A 24,074-nucleotide genomic window follows, 5' to 3' on the forward strand; every position below is an offset into this window, starting at 1 on the left:
AAATTCCTGGAAATAACTGAACATTTAAAAAAAAAAAAAGACTCCAAAGAGACCAAAAGGACCATCCATCAAAATTTTTGCTTTCACAAGCAGATTGTGGAGATGTTCCTATGGCTGCCCACAGAGGGCCGCACTTGGGGAAATCAAGACTGAGGGGAAAGAAAATCCTTAAAGTTCACATCACCTGCGATGTAAAGCAAGATTACCAAACTTATCTTCGCCTTTAAATCGAGTTGAGGAAAAGGTTAGATAGCCAGAAATCATGGAATGAAATAAGAGAGAAATGGGGAGTTTGTATAACTAAAGTACTTGACAGCCAGATTGAGTACAGACAACTTTTGGCTGGAAAAAGGTCTCAATCTGGCTGGAACTGCTTTCTTTACTGCTTTAATAGTAAATTTGGGTCTGCAAAATACAGACCACATCCATCCACACATCATGCAGGACTAGGTTTGTTTGGTGTGGAAACTCATTCTTCATCTTCCCTGAGTTTTTTGCTCCATCTATGATAATTTTAATTGAAGTGCAGCAAGCCTCACCTTAGGGAAATCATCGATTTCCTTCAGCCGCTTTTCGATTTGCAGACGACCCCCATACCGAGTGACGCCATAGACCACAGTCATCACTGTCTGCTTCACCACCTTCCTGCTGATGAAGCCCTCCAGCACCTGTGCGATCTTCAATCCCTTTTCCGCATCCCGAGCCCTGAACTCTTCAACCTGTGAGACACGGGACAGCGCACTTTTCTGAGACCCCATAAATCAATGCACTTATTCATCATGTTCATGTTAGTGATGGGTCACAATTAATGACTAATACTGATATCGCATCAAGGACAACAGCACAAACAGTGCAAAGGATGCAAAGCATCGCCCCCTGACGCGCTGAACTTTATAATGGGCGACTTTAATCATTGTAGGCTTGGAAAGTCGCTAAGTAACTTTTCTAAATATGTCACCTGCCCTACAAGACATAAATGTTTAGACCTCTGTTATATGGTACAATTAAAAGAGCCTTCAGGTAATTTAGTAGAGCTCCCCTTGGTCTGTCCGACCATAACGTTGTTTATTTGGTTCCGGTTTACAAAACTGTCCAAAGGAGAACAAAACCTGAGCGACGTTTGGTTTCCGGTCTGGTCTGATGAATCTACACAGGAGCTATTGGACTGTTACTCATGCACTGACTGGGATTTATTCAAGGAAGCATGTTCTAACTTGGATGAACTTGTTGAGACTGTTTCTGCTCATTTAAGTTTCTGTGAAAATGAAATAATTCCTAAAAAGGCCATTTCCAATTTCCATAGTCTACAATGACCTGCAGAAGCAAGTTAAGAGGAAGCCAAATGAGCTAAACTTAAATATAAGGACAAAGTTGAATCCCTTTTGAGTAGTGGCAAGTCTCGCCCTGCATGGGACGGTGTGAAGTCGATGGTGGGCTTACAATCCAATCATAAAAAAAAACTCTCCTTTGATGGCAAGACAGATTCTGAGATTCTTGCAGATGTATTGAATATTTTCTACAATCGCTTCAGTATTTAAGACTTCACCAAGGAATTGTCCGCGTTCAGGGAACCATGGGCAGAACAAAATGTGGCTATCACTATTGATAAGGACAGAGTTCACAAAATTCTTAGGGGGGTGAAGGAAAGGAAGAGCCCTGGTCCAGACAATATTGGTGGCCGCCTCCTCAAAAGCTGTGCAGAGCCACTGTCTGACATACTGCACTTGCCTTTATATTCAATAAGTCACTTCAATTACATCGGGTCCCTCATCTTTGGAAAGAGTCAGTGATTGAGCCTGTGCCTAAGACCAAAGGACCCAAATCACTTAATGATTTTAGACCAGTGGCCCTCACTTCTCTCATTATGAAAGCTTTTGAAAAAATTATCAAACAGGAGATTTTAGCAATAACACAGCCTCAACTTGACCCCTTACAATTTGCCTACAGGGCAGGAAGGGGGGTCGAGGATGCTACGGGCAGCCTGCTCATCACAATTTTTAATCACTTGGAAGGGGCAAAGCAATTTGTGCGACTACTATTTATTGAATTTTCATCAGCTTTTAACTGTATTCAACCCCACATTTAAGCAGATAGACTTTTAAAGAAACACAACATCAACCCAGAGCTAAACGCCTTAAAGTTAATGCCGTTTTATCTGGCAATCTTCTATCTTCTACTCCCCCCTTCTCTTTGTCTTATACACAAATGAATGCCGTTCACAATATGATGGAAGAAATTTGCAGATGACTGACATTGTGTCTCTTCTTAATGAAAGTGTGATTTACCATGGACCAATAGTGAAGGATTTTAATGATTGGTGTAAGCATTCGTTTTTAAACATAAATGTCTCTAAAACTAAAGAATTAATGATTGATTTTAGGAAACAGTGCCCCCCTCTTCCCCTCACTTTCATTGATGGCCAACCTATTGAGATAGTACAAGAATATAAGTACCTTGGCACAATAATTGATAGCAAGCTATGTTTTGAATCACACACTGATGCTGTCTGTGCCAAAGCCCAGCAGTGTATGTATTTCTATCGTAAACTGAGGAATTTTAACATTGACCCCACTTTGATGAGAATGTTTTATTCTTGTTTTATTGAGACTGTTTTAACCTTCTGTTTTATCTGCTGGTTTGGTTCTCTGTCCATAAAAAACATGACTAGAGAGTATCATTAGGACATGTAGCAAGATTGTAGGCATCAACTTCCCCTCTCTCTCCCACATCTACTCCAACAGAGTGGGAAAGAAGGCCCGATCTATTGCAGCTGACCCTAGCCATCCCTTGTCCTGCCAGTTTAAGCTACTTCCCTCAGGCCGTAGGTACTCCATGCCCAGATGCAGGTGCAATAGACTCAGAAACTCTCTTATCCCGACTTCTATTTCGATTTTAAACAATTTGCCAGAACTGTTTTAAATGTTTTTCTTTACTGTTGTGTTTCAGAGACTGTGGGTATTTTATGTTTTGCTTTATAGTTGTGTGTTTTGTCCTTGTGTTTATCTGCTGGCTGTACAAATGATTGCCCCTCGGGGACAATAAAGTTACCTTAACTTGACTTGACTAGTTGAACAGTCATCAGACTACAGACTAGTCGATTAGGTTAAACATTGTTATATTTTTGTATATTTTTTCCAATATAAAATATATTATATTATAGTATTTTATATAATATATTAAAATAGTTTATTATTAGTATTACTGTAGGATTTTAAATATATATTTCTAAGTTTTTAACAATATATAAATAGCCACAAGTATATAAAATAATATATTCATATATATATATATATATATATATATATATACACAGTGAGGAAAATAAGTATTTGAACACCCTGCTATTTTGCAAGTTCTCCCACTTAGAAATCATGGAGGGGTCTGAAATTGTCATCGTAGGTGCATGTCCACTGTGAGAGACATAATCTAAAAAAAAAAATCCAGAAATCACAATATATGATTTTTTAACTATTTATTTGTATGATACAGCTGCAAATAAGTATTTGAACACCTGTCTATCAGCTAGAATTCTGACCCTCAAAGACCTGTTAGTCTGCCTTTAAAATGTCCACCTCCACTCCATTTATTATCCTAAATTAGATGCACCTGTTTGAGGTGGTTAGCTGCATAAAGACACCTGTCCACCCCATACAATCAGTAAGAATCCAACTACTAACATGGCCAAGACCAAAGAGCTGTCCAAAGACACTAGAGACAAAATTGTACACCTCCACAAGGCTGGAAAGGGCTACGGGGAAATTGCCAAGCAGCTTGATGAAAAAAGGTCCACTGTTGGAGCAATCATTAGAAAATGGAAGAAGCTAAACATGACAGTCAATCTCCCTCGGACTGGGGCTCCATGCAAGATCTCACCTCGTGGGGTCTCAATGATCATAAGAAAGGTGAGAAATCAGCCCAGAACTACACGGGAGGAGCTGGTCAATGACCTGAAAAGAGCTGGGACCACCGTTTCCAAGGTTACTGTTGGTAATACACTAAGACGTCATGGTTTGAAATCATGCATGGCACGGAAGGTTCCCCTGCTTAAACCAGCACATGTCAAGGCCCGTCTTAAGTTTGCCAATGACCATTTGGATGATCCAGAGGAGTCATGGGAGAAAGTCATGTGGTCAGATGAGACCAAAATAGAACTTTTTGGTCATAATTCCACTAAACGTGTTTGGAGGAAGAAGAATGATGAGTACCATCCCAAGAACACCATCCCTAATGTGAAGCATGGGGGTGGTAGCATCATGCTTTGGGGGTGTTTTTCTGCACATGGGACAGGGCGACTGCACTGTATTAAGGAGAGGATGACCGGGGCCATGTATTGCGAGATTTTGGGGAACAACCTCCTTCCCTCAGTTAGAGCATTGAAGATCGGTCGAGGCTAGGTCTTCCAACATGACAATGACCCGAAGCACACAGCCAGGATAACCAAGGAGTGGCTCTGTAAGAAGCTCTTTTCAGGTCATTGACCAGCTCCTCCCGTGTAGTTCTGGGCTGATTTCTCACCTTTCTTAGGATCATTGAGACCCCACGAGGTGAGATCTTGCATGGAGCCCCAGTCCGAGGGAGATTGACAGTCATGTTTAGCTTCTTCCATTTTCTAATGATTGCTCCAACAGTGGACCTTTTTTCACCAAGCTGCTTGGCAATTTCCCCGTAGCCCTTTCCAGCCTTGTGGAGGTGTACAATTTTGTCTCTAGTGTCTTTGGACAGCTCTTTGGTCTTGGCCATGTTAGTAGTTGGATTCTTACTGATTGTATGGGGTGGACAGGTGTCTTTATGCAGCTAACCACCTCAAACAGGTGCATCTAATTTAGGATAATAAATGGAGTGGAGGTGGACATTTTAAAGGCAGACTAACAGGTCTTTGAGGGTCAGAATTCTAGCTGATAGACAGGTGTTCAAATACTTATTTGCAGCTGTATCATACAAATAAATAGTTAAAAAATCATATATTGTGATTTCTGGATTTTTTTTTTTAGATTATGTCTCTCACAGTGGACATGCACCTACGATGACAATTTCAGACCCCTCCATGATTTCCAAGTGGGAGAACTTGCAAAATAGCAGGGTGTTCAAATACTTATTTTCCTCACTGTATATATATATATATATACTTAAAATGTATATAATTAAAATAATATAAATAAAATGGAATTGTATTATATTATTTTATTATATTTAATAAATTGTGACATAATAGAATAACAATAATTTATTATTATTATTATTTTTAATAATATATTTATTTTAGATTATATACTATTATATTATATTATATTATATATATCTTTTTTAAATACAATTATAATAATAATAATAATAATAAATTTTAATAGAAATAATAATTATATTATTAGATTTTATATAAAGTGATATATAATATAATACAATAATTTATCATTATTATTTTTAATATTATATTTATTATAAACTATACACTGTATATTATTTTTTTATGTATTTTAAATATTATAATAAACATTTCATATATTGTAACAATATAAAAGTTTATTAGATTTGAAATATAAATAAAAATGTAAACATAATATAATCAAAATATATAGAAATTACATATTAAAATGCATTTTTATTAACATCTTTTAAAATAAAATAAAAACAAATCATGAAATGAATGATGATTACTAATTTTTATTCATTATTTGACTATTTCCAACAATTTAACATAACTGAGGGGAAATTCAGAAATAAAAACAACGATAACAGAATTATCCCAGTTGTCCTTCACTTAAACTATAAATAGCTTCATCTGCATGGAGGGAGAAACAGGTTCATTAATCACACATGAGGTGTAAACGTTGTTGACGATCTTATTGGGGCTCTTGAGAGCTTACGCTATCAAACAGAAGCTCTGATGCCGGCTGCTGAGGAACAATGAGGCTGTTTGGGCCAATCTCTGACTCAGCAGAGCTCATTGAGATGTCTGCTATGTACCCTTCAGCTAAGGTTAGTGCAACCCGATGTTTTTGGCAAGAACGATACAACAGTGTATTCAAAGGGTACACAGTGTTCCCAAATATAGTCAAATCAATAGGCAGGTCAATATATCTCAGATAGACTTTTCTAAAAAAAAACACACACAGTCTTCCCAGAAATTAAATGAAAGTGGAGCTTTGAGACCATGTGTTGTGAATTGTGGATAAGAGGCCGTTTAAGATGACTATTCAACTTAGACTGAAAGGGGCAGTAAGACGCACTGACGCCCCCTGGTGCCGCAGAATGACTGACCTGCTGAGCTACGCCACTGTAGACGTCCTGAGGCAGCTCACAGGGCATGAGGTTCACTGAAGTAGCACCAATCACATCCCGCCCGAGGGCAGCATAGTGCTGGAGGCCGTTGCATGAGCCGTCCTACGAGAGAGAGAGAGAGAGAGAGAGAGAGAGAGAGAGAGAGAGAGAGAGAGAGAGAGAGAGAGAGAGAGAGAGAGAGAGAGAGAGAGAAGTAGTTAATGGAAGTAGCTTTAAAATCTACAACGTATCACTAAACAGCAATTAGATGCAATAGTGACTTGTACTGGAACAGAAAAAGCTTGGTCTTCTTAATATAAAGTAAACACGTAGTACCTGATGTACAGGGTAATAGGAGACGAATTTGGTGTGGTCGGGTGAGCGCGAGGCATTCGCTATCTCCATACAGCAACCCAGTGCCTGCCACGGCTCATCTGCATTCATCCACCATTTGCGACCCTGCAAAATTAGGGTTGCGACTCTTTAGGGAGCAAGGAATGTGACTGTCATTTCAATAAAACATTCAGTATAATATTGCTCATTCATAACTCTGAGCCTGCATTGTGATGCATTCGGATTTGAAAAAAAGAGATACCATGGAATCAATTTTACAATGTATATGAGGTGTACTGCAGTGGTTTCCAAACTGGGGTACAAAATGTTGAGTTTTGCGGTTCGTTAGATTCTACCCCACCTTAAAATAACATTAAAACAGAGCATGTTTGTCGCATCTAGTGTAAAAACAGGAGAATGGTAGTGCCGTAAAAGGTCAAATACATGATATCCAATCAAATGACCTCATCTTTTGCGGTCAAAACTGACTGCATCCACACAAGCAGCGTCCAAATGATAGGTTGTGTGCAGTCAGATTATAATGCCTTAGCAAATCGGCGTTACATTACTGCTGTTCTCGACAATGTGCCTTTGTAAAAGTGGGGATTTAGCACTTTTTTTGTGTGAATGAACAAATATAGACACAGACTGTGCATAGAGATCGATTTAAGACTCAAACTCTCTTTGTTACAAAAACATACCCTGAGTAAATTCTTCTTGATTTTAATGTTGATCATATATTATACGAGCAAGAATATTTTTTTTCCTGAATATCTACAAATTGCAAATGTGACAAACTTTATACAACAGTTCAACAAACAAAAAGGTAACACAGTATTGTCAATATTGTTTTGTCTATTTTGCAACAAAATAATAGTTCCAACAAAAGCCACGACAGAACTGTTGCACGAACGAATAGGTAGAGTCGATGATTCAATGACCCTTTCATAAATACAGCCTTGCTTCGTCACTGAATGAATGAATGATTCAATGACTTAGTACCAACATCTCGACTAATCAATTAGTTGCGTCACTAATCGTACTTAAGTTAAACATAGACCCACCATCTAGTCAAATACTTTTCTAGAAGACTTATTTAAAAGCAATTTAAAAACATGTAGTCCTGCGACCCCTAGTACACTAGTACGGTAAGTGTGCGATTGAAATGCTTACGTCAAGAGGATGGTCTGCTGAGTCTAGGACGTCCTCCATGATGCTCTCAGCATACTCCAGTCTTCCAGCTAGTGAGCTACGCTTCTTCAACCCTGTGAGGTTCACCAGGTGGATCTTCAACCAGTCGAGGCCTTTGGGACCGAGAGGTCGTCCCTCTGCAAACACCAGCAAGGCCCTGGTCACGTCACTGCCAAGGTGGTTAAAGTAAGGCGGCTGGGGGTACGTACGACCTCGAAAGTCCATATTATGTGGAAACCAAAAGATCTCGTCCCTCATGTGGTTGGCGATAGACAGCTTATACAGCGCGTCCATTCGGAGGCTGTGCATCTCCGCCACCTTCTTCTTGGCTTTGACACCCTCCCGCTTCATGTAGGCCTTCTCAATCTGAGTGTAGGACGGGTCATGAGGGTTGAAGCGAGGAATCTCAGGCGCTTCCGACAGCGGGGGAGGGATGCAGAGCTTTTCGCTGCCTTTGTCGTTGAATATCGAGATGATGATGTCCAACAGGGGCTTGTTGATCTTCCAGGGACAGTTGCCCACCTGATTGAGGGAGTCCAGGACAGCATGGAGATCTTCTTCTCGGCTCTTCTCCAGGAGAAGTTGGTGTTGGATGGCTCCATCGGTGGCACGCATCAGCTTGGTGGACGTCAGCAGGTACGCGCCGCTCTTCGGGGAAATCCAGGGCACGGGTGGACACAACATGGGCATGACGTAGGATTCAAATGTAAGTTTGGTTTCCATCGCAATCCTCTGGATTTGTGTCAAAATAGGATGCGGTTTGATGAAGCCGATCTGATGGGGATGCCAAAGAGAGCAAATGAAAATCAAGACTTAACTTCAAGGCATGTCACAAAAAGGACATTAAACATCAAAGGACAATTAAATCCTTAAATGCCGTAACAGATCTACATTAATAAACATCTCTCGTCGCTAGCTCGCAGCAACCCTGTAATCCAACCACAAATAAATCAGAGATGATTTATGAGTGCTGCTGTTAAAGTGTGTATGGTGCACAACAGACGTAACTGTGTTTGACAGCTGGATAAACAACTTCTTTTCAAACAGAAAGAGAAAGTACACAATATATTCATATAACAATGTCTGAAATCAAGCAAATGTCGAAATATTAATATACAATAAGGTTCAATTGACATGACCTGTTTGTTGGTTCATGTATAAACAAGTAACTGGTATTTTTGAAGTATACATTAAAATAATTGGTTCATAAAAGTCCATTGTTTCGTGAATTGGACTGCACTGTTCATGCTGTGTGTTGTGGATTAACTAAAATTATAGGCTCAGAGTTATTTGCTTGTGAGTTGAATTACATTGGTCTCACTAAAATAATTCCTCAAAAGAGTGATTTGTTTGTGCATCGAACTACAACGGTTGTAAAGGAATTTCACTGGTCTATGGGGACGTTTAAACAACACCGTTTTCAACTAAAAACGTAAAACGTTTTATGCGTTTTGGCCGTTCATTTATATGACAATGGCCCTTTGAGGGCCTGAAAACGCAAACTTTAAAAAATTCGTTTCAAAGTGAAAGTTTCAATACAAAAAAGTGAAAATGGAGACTTCATGCATATGCTTATTTCATGTTCAGTCTAAAGACCTTATGTAGCCCCGCCCCTTTTCAGTGTAGCGCTTGTTGTGTTCTGTCTGCATGAAGTTAAGATCTAACGGATTTATGAATGAACCGCTTGTTTTAAAATCTTCCTGGTCTACTGACATTTATTATGACATCCGCTTCAAACATTACAAAGCTCATGATAACTTTCGTTAACTCTACAATAAGAAAATCCACTTCACCAGCTAATAACTCTTCAACAGCGATGCCATAGAAATATACAGATTTACCACAAAAACGGAAGTTCAAAGACAATATTCTAAAGAAGCTGCGTGCTTGTTTCTCTGCCGCATAAGGTCTAAAGGTGCATAGTTTTTCTTTACAAAGTGATATCGCCAACTACTGGCCTGTAGAGGTGGGAATCTTTAGTCACCTCACGATCCGATCCGATTCCGATTCTGGAGGTCACGATCCGATTCCAGATCGATTCTTTATCTACTTTTCCCCCCTTATTAATTCATTAGTTTACATAAGTAATTAAGTACTTTTTAAAAAATAATTACAAATTAAAAAAAATAATTAAAACAGTTGTATTTTAAGAATTTTAAACTTATATAACTTCAAACCATACAAGCAAGTAGCAAATAATAAAGAGGAGCAAAGAAACATGGCAAACAACAAACAAAGAGTGCTTTCAGTATTTAAGATTATCTGAACATTTTCCATTCAAGAACTGTGAGTGATTTTTCTTCATCGTACTTTTGTATTTTACTATGACATAGACTGCGGGAGATCTATTAAGCTGCATTCACGCTCAGATCTCTTTTGAAATATAAGAAGTAATGTGGTTTGTCCTGTCCGTTTAATCCCTTAAGACATAACTGGCTGTGTTTACGTTCATTTTGCACAAGTATATTAAACCACTTACACGGAGTCGCACAGCCGCTTGCGCGAGCAGTCTCGTACACAAACAAAGCGTGCGTCAGCATTTAAAATTGAAAGCAGCCTTCTGTTAGTGAGATTCATATTTTAAATATATAAGTCCACTGCATTCCAAACCACATAAATGATGACTTCGTAGAGCATTTGTAAGGAAAATACAGACGGGCGAGACAGCACACTTTAAGTGTAACATCAAAACAAGCGCGCGTCTCTCACAGTGCATCCTGTGCAATGAAGCCTGTGAATGTCCTGGTAATTCGCTTCAACCTTTCCGAACTTTATGAAAGATTATTTTACGGAAGGTTCGAGTTGTGTGCGTGTGTGAGGAATTGTTAGCAAGCAGAAGACGGGTGTTTCTAAAGCAAACTCAGCGTCATCGCACATCTGGTAAAAAACTAAGCTCAGAATCGATTCTGAAATTCTCAGAATCGATCCAGAATCGTTGGAGAGAGAATCGCGATGCATCGATGGATCGATTTTTTCTCCCACCACTACTGGCCTGGCATGAATAATACAGCATATTTAATCATTTTTGCGGTTCGTGTGAACAGAGATCGTTTTGACAACGTTGTCGCCTGTATGCGAAAAACGCAAAAGGAAAAATGTTTCTGCTTTTAATACATTGTTGTAGTGTATACGTACCCTAAATCTAAAAAAGATCGTCTTACTACAATGTGGCATTTTAAACGTCTCAAAAATGAATGTGAATTCACTTGACTGCATTCATGCCACATGAATAATCCACAAACACGCTAAACTGAGAGCTCTTCCCTGCTGCACGGGCCATCTGCATGCTCAGCGGAGAAACGGGAGTTAAGCTTCAGGTCTTTGAAGCCCACGGCGGAGGCCTCTGCCATGCCGAGAGCCAGGGCAGAAGCCTTGGGAATGAGATTGAGGACAAAAAAGGAAACTCTCCTGATCTTTTTCGGCTCTTCCTCCCCCTTTCTACAATCCCTCGGCGGTTAATCAACCGGGCAATTAAGGGGACAGTAAAAAAGAGATTAGTTTCGACAGAATCCATCTTCCTCCGCTGACCCGCGATCACTCGCACTGGAAAAAGGATTCCATAATTCATGAAAACATGCGTGTCTGTGAGAGGTTTCAGAGTGGGAATGGATGGTTTATGACACGACTTTTAATGGACAGTCATTTGGATTCAAATGAAAGCTATCTGGCCATGAACAGCCTTCAGTATGACAGCAAAAACAAGCTTGCTTCCTATAGGATTGTGCATCCTTTCAGTTAATATGACTTCCAGTCCAGCTGGTCTCCACCTCTTACCTTATGATTGCTGCGGAACGTGTACATGTGGTATAGGACGGGAATGAGCTTCTTCTCTTGAGTAGGATTGAGGATGTTGCTTCGGACTTTGAGCTCATGAACTATCAGGTCGACCAGGAAGCTGCCTAGCTGCACCATCAGGACCAGGGGCCAAGGGGTGTCGTCACTTAAAAGAGAGGGGCCGCCACACTTCTCCATCTCAAGACTCGTCCAATACTCCCGCGGTAGCATGCCGTTTGTCTACGATGAAAGTATTATAATGAACAACTGGATATTTCATATGAAAGCAGACTGAAGGTGTCATATCTGGTCAACCAAAGCTACCTCGGTGTCGTTCGCCAGGAGTTCAGCATATGAGCTGTAGATACTCCTGAGCTTCTCGATCATCTGACTGTGGCTCTTCTGCCGGATGCAGTACAGATTGTGGACTCTGTTTCCCATCTCTTCAGCCATGAAGAGCAAAGATTCACCACTGGGAGACAGTTTGTCTAAACTCTGAATGTGAAGAAAAATAACTTTAAAGGTGCACAAAGTACATATTTTCTCACTTCAAAAGAAACAAACAGTTATTCTGACTATGTTAAAACACTTAAAAATAACTCCAGTGGCCAAGAGAAAGTAATTTTTTCTACCTACGGAAATTCAGCTCAAATTCATGCACTTTATATGTTTGATTAAGTTGGTACCTGAAGCATGATGTTCACATAATCCTGATCATCCAGGATACACAGGTATGGGTATATGCAGTTATTCCAGGACCTCTGGCTGTTGTTAGATAATATCCGTTTCTTTTCCTTCAGTGCCTGGAGGAGAGCTTTCTCCCAGTGTTTCCTCTGTGTTGCTAGTAATTCTCTCTATAAAAATATAAATGTATTTTTCAATTTTTATTTCAGAGCTCAATTTGTGTGAAAATATTAAAGTCAATGCATTCAGATCGAAATGTTGGAGAACTGGGCATTGTACAGACTTGCACAAGGGTTTGGAAACCAAATGCTGATTACAACTTGTGCACAACTGAAAAAAAAAAAGAGACGTTTTTGAATTGTGACAATAATTAAGCACATTAACTTGCATTAACCAATTCTCATTGTTGTAACATAGAAAAATTAGTTTCTAAAACATGTTTCTATCATGATTTTACACTGTGCTAGCATGTTTCTAGCATGAATTCAACACAATGCTAACATGTTTTACCTTGTTGCTAACATTTTTAGCATGATTTAACATGTTGCTAACATGTTTCTAGCATGATTTAGCACATTGCTATCATTATGATTTGGCATGTTGCTAGCATGATTTAACATGATTTGAATATATTATAGTATATATTTTATTTGTTTGGGGATCCCTGATATAATAAAAAAAAATTCTCCATTACAGTAACATACTGAGAATTTGGGGAGAGGATGCTAATTGTCATAAAAATAAAGTGTCTTTACACTCCTAAAAAAAAAAGGCTTTCTTATTATTATTTCATCACAGGCTTCAAATGAATGATTTTTTTCTTACATTTTGTGGTGAAATGTATGGATGCTTGTTTCTGAATAAAACAGGTAATTGCGACTTTTTATCTCACAATTCTGACTTATTTTTTATTTTTAGGAAGTGACTTTATAACACGCATAATTACACGCTTATATCTCATAATTCTGAGACAAAAAATTGTGAGGGAAAAAAAGTCAGAATTATGAGGAATGTTTTTTATTTCTTGATAGTTTTCATGATGTTCACTCAGAATCCAATTCACCGCTCATGCAGCCAGTGGCTTTAAAAAAATAAAATCTCATATAAATGTAGATGCAAGTTTTATGCACAACACAGATCGGGTTCAGTGGGCAGTCAGTGCCGCACGGTTGAAAGTGGGTCATCTCTTTATCAAGTTGCTTTTTGGCTTCCCTGCAGACCGACAGAGAAGGCAGATATGATAGATCAGTTATGCTGACCCTCTGATGGAAAGGTGCCTCTCTCACAGGGCTGGTGGAGAGACATTACAATGCATTTCTATTCCATTAAACCCAATTGCAAATGTTGCGGGACCACAGGGGACCTTTTCCGTGAAGGAACAGACAGTGGAGCAAATGCCAGTGTAGAAAGATGCAGGATTGTGGGAATATGGCTGCTTTCAATGCATGAGCTGGAAACTTTCAAAAATGTCTGCGTTTAACCAATGTATCATAGCTTAGGTGCAAATCTGGATCCTAAAAAAAATTGACGTGTTAACTATTGAAAGGAAAATCTGTGAGTCTCCACATGTGTACGAGATTTTGAAAGGCCTCTTTATGGTAGTTTCCTATGTTTGAGGATTCCCACTGTGCTTATTTCAGTGAAACTAGTCATAGCAATATTAATTCTGGCACACAAACAGACATAAATAATTTGGTGTAGGGGAAAGTGGGGTAAGCTGTGCCACTTTTTAGGTTATGCTGACCAAGAGAATTTATGTAAAAACTGATATTCCTAATAAGTTGTCCAACTTAACCAGTATTAAGAGTAAGTTGAATCATTGGGGAATATTTGAAAACGATGTATATTTTAAATGGAAAATAAATGACTTATGAACGCATAATCCTACTCCAAAATACTTACTTTGCTATTATATGGTCATGGGACAAAAATAATGCAGTTTGCTAGACACAGCTTATAGACTGACACATCTTACCCCACCCGGCCATAAATGCTTTAACGGAAACACCCTGATTTTTCTAATCCGATCTTAAATAAAAATCAGACAGGTTGCGGTTTCGTACCATTTTGGCCATGTGATCGGTGACAGGCTTCAAGGCCTCTACGGAGTCAATAGTGACAGTTGTGGCCTTCTCCATCGCCAGCTGAAGACTGAACCGGTCCTGCAGCTCCTTAAGACTGAAGTCCAGTTTAGGATACGTGGCTCCTTCCCTCTGAAACACACAAGATAGGAATCAAATCAGATAATAAATGCAATCAAATGCATTTTTGAAAATGATTATTGAAAAAAGAAGGTTGATTATCTGAGATTCAAATATGGGTCAAAATATTCCCTTTTACTATCATTCATTTAGTTTTATTAGTAACAATTTTATTAGTACAGTATAATGATGTTGAACTTCGATGTAAAACTGTAGTTTTTTGACAATTTTTTAAAATAATTGTACCAAATGATCATGTTAAACTGTGAGCCCCACTATTAACTTACTCAACTGATTGCATTATAATATAACACAAGCAATGCTTCCTGGGAGAACCAGTGAGTTTGGTATGTGTTATTTGTATACAAAATGATAAGAAAGCTCAAGACGACCCGTTAAATAATGAGCGCTGAGAATCGCTCATCGCCAGAGGCTCATGTTGAATATCACTGGCTCCTTATAACTGGATAAGACGACTGAGAAGGTTTAAATCTCATTAGGACAAACATAAAAAAAATTCATTGGACTGCCAATTACAGAGACTATTTACTTCAACCTTTCGCAGGCGGCACACTTTGTTATGAGGCCTGATCGAAAGAAACCATTGCACTTTATGGTCCAATTAAAGAACCAAACATCATTACGTTTAAGTGCACTTATTTTCGAAAGAACCAAGCATACTAGCTAGCTAAAATAACCGTGCGAATGTCAAATGCTGAATGTATTTATTCTGTCTCATAACTTCCACGTACGGCCAATTAAAATCCAATGAGGTTGAACAGTCCCCCTCTCGGAGGTCTGGTCGTCAGCCAAATGTGTGGCTGCATAAAATACGAACTGTAAATATGGCATATATTATAGCAACAGCTTGCTAAGAGGTGCGGAGATCGTGTTAATGTGGGCTGTGCGTTGACATGTGCAGTCATTTATTATTCGAAAGGGAGGCATGGCGGCTTTACACAGACAGCTGGGAATTATCGCCAAACACATCATGGAAGGGTTGGGACAGAACAGGTCGGCCGGTGCATTAATACTCGTGACTGCTAAATCTGTCCTCAATAGAGATCACATGGACGCCGGCCAAAGCAAGCAAAAAGGTTGTGGAGGGATAAATCATGCCCATGGCGATGACTACTACAGCCCGGCCAGGCAGAACACGAGATGCAGTGTTGTGTATTTAGAGACGGTTTGGCGAAGGCCCATATTTTCACAAAGCCACAGCCCTGACAGGGAGAATCACACGCGGTGACCTCGGAGTTAGGACTGTGTCGTTCCAATCTTCAATGCTTCAGTGAGGTTGTGCAGATAAAGGATGCATTGGGATGCAAGAAAGGGCATTTATGGCAACTCTGTGAGGAAACGCAACTCAATCTAACGAAACCTACCGCACACAACATGATTTTGAAATTTTGGGAATTATAAAAGGAGGTAAATGGGCAGTATTTGGTCACTTAGTGCTCACTGACGGCAGATGAATTGCCTTTATATTGAAATTTAATGGTGACTTTCGAAAGTGCCTGTTTTTTTTTTCCTCCCAAGGTGAAATATGCATGAATATTTTACAGTCTGGATTAAGATCACACAGTTTTGTCTTTAAATAAAGAAAAATCACAAAACAAAACAAACAAAACACATGATCAAGTAAAATATACAAAGCAAAACAAAACAAGCATACCAAGAAAACCTCTTTTTAGATTGTTTTGTACTTTCCGTGACAACAATCATAAATGGCTTAAAAAAAAAAAGTAAAAAAAAAACAATTTACAAAAAACAAAGCAAAACAAAACAAACATTACACAAGAAAGCTGAAGGTTAGATTGTTTTGTATTATTCATGACAACAATCATAAATGGCTTTAAAAAAAAACAAAAAAAACAAAGCAAAACAAAACAAACATTACACAAGAAAGCTGAAGGTTAGATTGTTTTGTATTTTTCATGACAACAATCATAAATGGCTTTGGGGAAAAAAAATGTATAAAACAAAAAACAAGTAAAAAACAAAACAAAAAGCAAAACAAACATTACATAAATCCTGCACCATCTTAACTTGCCAAAAGTAGGCCAATCGCTTCAGTCCCATTTACTGAACTAGCAGGACTATTTTTACATTCATTGAAATAATTAGTAAATAAATATAAATTATAGTACAATATAAAATTCTATTATAATTTACACAAGAAAGCTTCTGTTAGATTGTTTTGTATTTTTCATGACGACAATCATAAATGGCTTAAAAAAAAATGAACAAAACTAAATTAAACAAAGCAACAAAAAAAACAAAAACAAAAAAAAAGCAACATATCTGAATGTATTTTTAGCCTGTTGGGTATCTCTGAAAAGTTGGTAGTTTCAGCATTTTTATCTTAGACCTTCACATGACCCAGTTCTTCTATACTTTCCAGGAAAGTTTCCATTGAAGGTGTTGTGCGCCGAAGTGTGGGTTACAAATGGGCTTATGTGCACCTGCGATAATAAATCAGTTGGGGAAAAAGGGGGATGCCTGGGAATTGGTTAAGGGGCAGACTGGCCCAAAGACACCCTCAAGTTCGCACAAAAATAGCGCGGGCACCTCTGTTCGAAGGAATTATAGCAGATGACAGCTGACACAGTAGTGAAACTCGTCATTTTGACACACAAGACAAGTTCAGGCAGGTCTTTTAACGCTGACAGGTATATAGTCTTATGAAAAGCACCAGCTGTTTTATGGTACCAGCCTCCACTCCAACTCCATTTTAACAGTGCAATTAACCTGTTTTACAACCAGTTCACTAAGAATGCATGAGGAAGGTTCAACACAAATGCTTGTATCTGTATATGACAAACTCTAACATAACTGAGAAAAGCCTCCAAAATTATTATACTTTTGTTCAGCAAGGAGACATTAAATTGATCAAAAGTGACAGTAAAGACTGTAAAGATTTATAATGTTACAACATTTCTAATAAATTATGAAGTTTCTGAACTGTTTTCAACATTGATGTTTCTTAAGCAGAAAATCAGCACATTAGAATGATTTCTGAAGGATCATGTGACACTGAAGACTGGAGTAATGATGCTGGAAATTCAGCTTCGATCACAGGAATAAATTACATTTTAATTACATTTATTTTACCATATTTTGATCAAAGCATAAAGAACTTTCTTTCAAAATATTATAAAAAAATATCAGAATACAACCATAGATAAAAAAATTAAAACAGTACCTCAGCATAAAATTGTTCCACCAATGACAGGGAACAGACAGGCTGATCTTTGGACACAAGAGGTTGGTATTCGGGTTGCACCAATTGGACGGCCCTCAGGACCATTTCTCTCTCATCCTTCTTAAACACGCACTGGCTGAACACATCATCCATGGACATGCCGTCCACCTCCATCTGCTGCAGACACCTGTGTGGACCAGAAGAGAGATGAATACAATAAAAAGAATTTGAACCTGAATTTTTTCACAGTTACTTTCCTATACCAGGTTAACATGACCTTCGATGTCAAATCTCAAGTCTTGTTCATTTCAACTGTGAATTTCTCTCACAGATGAAGCCATTTTCTCACAAAAATACCTAAAATACACCTTGAAAGAAATAACTTTGATAATCCAAAGGTGGAAGGGAAAGGCCTTATAATGAGAAAACTTCCACGGCCGCAGCACCTGTGCTCATAGCGGCGAGACTGGCGGGGTGTCGGAGCGGAATGTCAAATATTTGCATTGACACGGAGTGCCTTCGAACAGAACGTTCTGCTCCCTCTAGTAATGGGTGTTAGATAGGCCACTGCCATATGTCCCAAGAATTACAAGGCCGTGTTTATTCGAACAGAAAAAGTGTGAATAAAGTCAGAGCTCCAAGCAGCTGGACTGCTCACTGTTGATGTAAAGCTATGTTCCTGTCGTGGACAGAATACTAATCAAAGCATAAGAATGAGAGTCTGTGCCAGAGAAAATAGGTAAGGAATATTTAATACTCGCTTAATGTTACTGTGCAGTCATGATGCAAAGCAATTACCAAAGTTACTTAATTACACTATTTATACACAATTGATAGAAATCTTGTCTGTCTGCCATTACTAGTCTGGAAAACATGTGGTGAAGTGATATGGAAGTGTAATGTGGTCAACAAATTTGCAACTACTTCACAGAGTATACAGTATTGTCCAAAAGTTTGGGGTAAGATTAATACTTTTATTTTTCAAGGACCATTTAAACAAAAATTCTGTTCTTATTGATCAAAGAATACTGGAATAACTGTTTTCAGCATTGATAATAATAAGAAATGTTTCTTGAGCAGCAAATCCACATATTCAAATGATTTCTGAAGGATCATGTGACACTGAAGACTGCAGACATGATAGTGAAAATTCAGCTTTGCCATCACAGGAATAAATTACAACTTTAAAATATATTAGAATAGAAAACAGTTGTTTTAAACTGTAATGTTATTTCACAATATTACTGTTTTACTGTATTTTTGTTCCGATAAATGCAGGCTTGATCAGCATTAGAGATTTCTTTCAAAAACATAAAAAAAAAAAAAATTTAAAGATCTCAAACAGTAGTGTACATATTTTCAAAATTGACTCGTCATTGATTTGTCTGAACTAGTTGGTTGTGAACAATTAAACTATATAAATAAACTTACAATTATTAAAATATAATTAAAAATATATTAATAAAAATATAACCAAGGCTCTCAGAGCAAACACTGACTTCTATAGTAGGAAAAAAAGAATAATTATGGAAGTCAATGGGTGCCGTGAACTGTCTGGTTTCCAAAATTATTTAAAATATCTTATTTTGTGTTCAACCGAAGAAAGAAACTCATACAGGTTTGGGAAAAAACATGAGGGTGAGTAAATTATGACAATTTTGGGTGAACTATCCCTTTAACAAACGAAATGTAACATCTTCGAAATGTAACACAAAAATCACATCAATACATGGCCAAAGATGTTCAACTTCAGGCATGAACAGAATGATTTAAACTAAAATCCAAGAACTAAAAGTCAAATCACAGCAGGCTATTTAAAGTCGTCAGTAAACGTCTTGAAATCTATTGTTTCATGCAGTGAATCTATTACACTAGAGGAGAGTTAATGGCTGTGGCAGCAGCGTTTTAACTTTTTAGAGCAAGTTTACTGTGCTAACTAAGCACAGCATGTTCTCAGCACTGTAAAACTCTCAATTTACCTTAAAATCTCCAGCTGTTGAAAACAACTAGTCATTGTTTGGTGGATAACTATCTGACCTTCATTCCACTGCTTACAATTAAATAACAGCAAAAGCTGCTGTAACTAGTACAAAATGCACATTATACAGAACTGTAATGCCTTCAACAAACCAAGAACTACTTGGATAATGTTTATCAACCAATCAAAATCAAGAATTTAACAGAGCTGTGTTTACTAGTTGTAAACTAGTTGTTTAATCACATTTATTCGGTAAGGTCAGCATCCGGCTGAGGTATTTTACATTACCATGAGGCTTCAGGACAGACCGGGTTATTCCCAAGGTTCGCCTGAGAAAGCAGAGGCAGTTTCCAAAGCAACAGGCTCCTTTGGGAGCGAAACACACCGACGATGAGTCATCAGTGCCCTCTAGTGGGCGCACAGCAAACAGATGAAGCCGTCGAGGGCGCGCGAGGCCTTGAGAAAGACATTCCTTTACCCTTTCCATCTTGTGCGTGACAGAGCAACAATCGCATCATTACCTCCTGAGGGTTGCATTCAATACTCTAGTAAATGTTAAACCCTGAGCTGATGCAAATGCAATTAGGAGAGGCGGATAACTCTATCACGGTAATTCTGAAGCATTCTTTTAAACGCCTGATCTCCTGCAGAGGACAAAGGAAGCTGATAAGTATAGAGGTGGGTGAGAGTTGACTTTACTTGGGATTTTTGTGGAGAATTCAAAGTGCCGCTTTCATTTCATTAGCCAAACGAATGTCTCTGCAAAGCTGGCGAGCAGCACTAAGCAGAGTCGACTTTAGAGTAGGCGGCATACACAACGGGCAGTAGTGGCCTAATGGTTAGAGAGTTGGACTTGTAACTCAAAGGTCATGGGTTCGATTCTTTCTTAATACCGGCAGGAAATGACTGAGGTGCCCTTGAGCAAGGCACCCAACCCCCAATCGCTTCCCGGGCGCCGCAGGGAATGGCTGTCCGCTGTCCACTTTTTTTTTATTGAAAAGTGCACAAAATATCAGTCCCATTTAATTGGTTGACAAACACATATACACATAAATAAATAAAGTAAATCTTTAAAAACACTAATAATACTGTTGAATGTAATCTTTAGCAAATCTCAAATGAATAAACTATTTTCATTCTATACATTACAGTATTATTTTAGTATTATTAAAGTATTAATTAATATTCTGAAGATTTTGTAATTTATGTGATTTTGTCATTATTAGTTTAGTATTTTTTTAATTTTATATTAGTTTTTAGCGTACATACTGTATATTTGTATTTCAGTTTTAGAAATTTTAGTATTTCAACTTAAACTTAATTTTTCGTTTTATTTCAGCCTTTTTTCAATTAAAGAATTTTAAAAAGTTTTAGTCTTAGTTAACAACACTACAACACAACACATATATATATATATATATATATATAAAAAACATTATATTATTATGCCTTAATTAACTTGTAGCATTTTAAAAAATCACTTCAGTTTTACCATTTTGTTTTAAAAATAATTTTAACATCTTCCATTTAACAGTTATAAGCCACAATTTTAAAATAATTTCCAGCCACAACAGTTTGAATGTTTATAAACCAAATCCAAACATATCCATATGTGGTGTGAATTCAGATTTAAATGCTCTCAGTGTGAACAGACACATTTTTTTTTGTGATTCGGCAAGAACTATTAAATTATAACATCATATGCTTCGCACAATATTGTGTGGCACTACATCCAAATTTCGTACAGCAAACAACGTGTCACTCACTGTATAGTGACCGAGTCAGCGATTTTGGACACATATGTGAATGTATAAAATCTTCTCATGCACCTTTTGAGGTCAAAAAGTCAATTTTTTTTGTTTTCCATCCACACTGACAGCTCTTGACTTCACGATGGCGCTTGCATCACCTGATTTTGACTACAGTGTCATTGCACGCAAAAAGACAGTGTGAACGGTTGATCCTAAGGATCATGACTTGAAAGAAAACCACATTCATGTGTAAATAGGTCGGCAAGTTTGGATTGCAGGAAAGGATGAAACAACCCTGCCACATGAGAGCTGAAAGACAAATTGAAACTGTGGCGAGGAGAACAAAGAGAGACAGATGGATAAAAAATAGGCTCCACTGGGGTTTGTAGAAAGAAGATTTCCACAGCACAACTGTGTTTGCCATCAGCTCACTGTGATCGATCACCCAGCCAGCTGCCAGAAGTCACCCTGCACCTGTCCTTCTGTTCTGTCACTGGGCGGCACCATATTGCCTCAGCAGTCACTGTTAGGACTTATAAATGTGGAGATACGCAGACGCACAGAAGCCTAATACAATCAATTGGATAACTCAAAACCGGATACAGTGTGGTAACACAAGCTGCTAAAGATGGAGCGCAAAGGGAAAAAAACTGTCTGGTGGATTTTGAACCAACGTGAATCTGATCAGATTGAGCAGATTAGCTCAAACATGAGGCTTAAAGTGATTATTTCACAGATAAATCTAAATATACACTACACTAATATTTTGAAAACTGTTTTTGTCTATACAAGGAAAGTCAATAGGGTCCAAAGCAATATCTGAGATATTTTGAAACACTTACGAGACATTTTTCAAAATATCAAAATATCATTTTTCAAATGTTTAATTAATCTGAATGAATTATATATATATATATATATATATTATTATTATTTTTTTATTTTTTTTTACAGTTTGAATGAATGATTCAATGACTCATAAATACTTCACTTGTTTCATCACTGGACGAATCAGCATTTTTGAACGAATCTCTTGAATGAATGATTCAACGTTATGCATTTTTTAACAGTCACTTGTCGCCACCTACTGTTTTTTGAAGTGCCAAGTTACTTTCAAAAGGTGATTTGACTATTTTGATCACTTCCATGGACATCAGCGTTTGTATCCGGACTATAAAGTTTTATCCCAGTACTTCTATGATAATTTGAATATTTGTTACATAGAAATAACGAAACTGTGTGGTTGAAAAACGGTTAGTAAAGCTGTTTCATACCTATACATGACAATTGCTCTCTCTGGATCAGCGGCAGCGCAAACGCAGATTTGAATGTTCCAGTCAAAGGTTTAATAGATACAGGCGAATCGTTGTCATTTAGGAATCAGATCGCGTGGTTGTTTGAATCGAGATCGCAATCTTTTAACGATTAATCGCACAGCTCTAGAAGAATGACTTTCTAATCGCATTAATTACTGATTAATGAATGAAATTCATCACAATTAACTGCATTTCTATCAATATTTTCGGAGAAAAGCAAATATCGACAACATTTCAAAGACATTTGGTACGAAATTGTGGCTGACGTTGAATATTTAATACAAAATAATCTAAACAAATGTTTAGGTCAACATTATACTAAATTCAAAATTGACAGCCCTAAGTAATAAACCTATTTTAATATTTGAGATGATAACATACAATATAGAGGGGGGAAGCCAAAACAACAGTTTTTGATTTGTCCTCATTCTGTCAAGGAGCTCCCCATATAAATGCAAAAGAGAAGATGGTCTGCTAAATACTTCTGCCAGGATTTTGAGCAGCACACAAAACAAATAGATGACCAGAGAGAAAATGGCGGTCCACTGAGTTAATGCTCTTTAGATGAATGACCACAATTTGAATTTCTATTTTTGGACCAAGTCAAGGCAGCCTCAGAATAATCCTATAGTACCATGGATGAATGAATCAACTCATGGATGATGTATTCACACACACACAAAAAGCATATATATGAGCGCCGTTACGAATTTGCATGTTTATCAATTTAATTTGGATTCGTATAGGGAATCTAAAGAGAATGAGGGAGTCTTTGTTATCCATGACTTATTGCACACTGCAACACTGACATCTAGAGACACAGTCTGGAACTGTCAATCAATTCAACATTGTGGAACTTGTATTATTACTTTTTGACATGATTATGTACAGTTTTACTTTCTAAATGTCCTTTAAAAAAATACTTTCCGGGTCATATTTAATCCTAAATTATATAAAAACTTGAATTACATAATGGAAAAATTGCATAGACTATGAAGCGAGTTTTAGTACCATACTACCATTATGAATTTTCTGCATTGCTTATCATATCGTTTTTCCCCATCTGATTTTGGGGTAAAATATGATCACATCATGCTTTCGTGAGATAGTACTCGTGTGATGATAAACTGGCAATGCACCATCTGTCAGATCCACCTATACATAGTTGTGATTGGAATACATTGAAGTTCAGCTTTTGGGAAGTGGTTACCTGGTAATGATCCATTTTTCACACGCAGACATGCGGCCCATGCACTCCAGGGCAGCACAGTAAGACGTGACATTGGGTTTCAGGCCTGCTTCTTCAATCAGAACAAACAAGCGACGAATGTGATTGATGGAACCCTGCAAAGCACAGTTAAAAAAATTACTTAAAATAAAGTT

General features: G+C 37.8%; 1 protein-coding gene across 1 annotated transcript in view; it reads right to left on the bottom strand.

The window, feature by feature from the left end:
• polrmt (polymerase (RNA) mitochondrial (DNA directed)) overlaps window positions 1–24,074 on the bottom strand; it is a 50,877-nt gene that overhangs the window by 23,624 nt on the left and 3,179 nt on the right. The window contains exons 4-13 of the mRNA XM_082138809.1: window positions 23,902–24,035; window positions 17,647–17,833; window positions 14,304–14,453; window positions 12,243–12,410; window positions 11,881–12,051; window positions 11,557–11,796; window positions 7,765–8,556; window positions 6,595–6,717; window positions 6,259–6,381; window positions 540–719 (exon numbers count right to left, since the gene is read on the bottom strand). Of these exons, the coding sequence (XP_081994935.1) occupies window positions 540–719; window positions 6,259–6,381; window positions 6,595–6,717; window positions 7,765–8,556; window positions 11,557–11,796; window positions 11,881–12,051; window positions 12,243–12,410; window positions 14,304–14,453; window positions 17,647–17,833; window positions 23,902–24,035 (2,268 nt within the window). The remainder of the gene's footprint in view (window positions 1–539; window positions 720–6,258; window positions 6,382–6,594; window positions 6,718–7,764; window positions 8,557–11,556; window positions 11,797–11,880; window positions 12,052–12,242; window positions 12,411–14,303; window positions 14,454–17,646; window positions 17,834–23,901; window positions 24,036–24,074) is intronic.

This window comes from Leuciscus leuciscus (assembly GCF_965113295.1).
Source record: "Leuciscus leuciscus genome assembly, chromosome: 15".
Taxonomy (NCBI): Eukaryota; Metazoa; Chordata; class Actinopteri; order Cypriniformes; family Leuciscidae; genus Leuciscus; species Leuciscus leuciscus.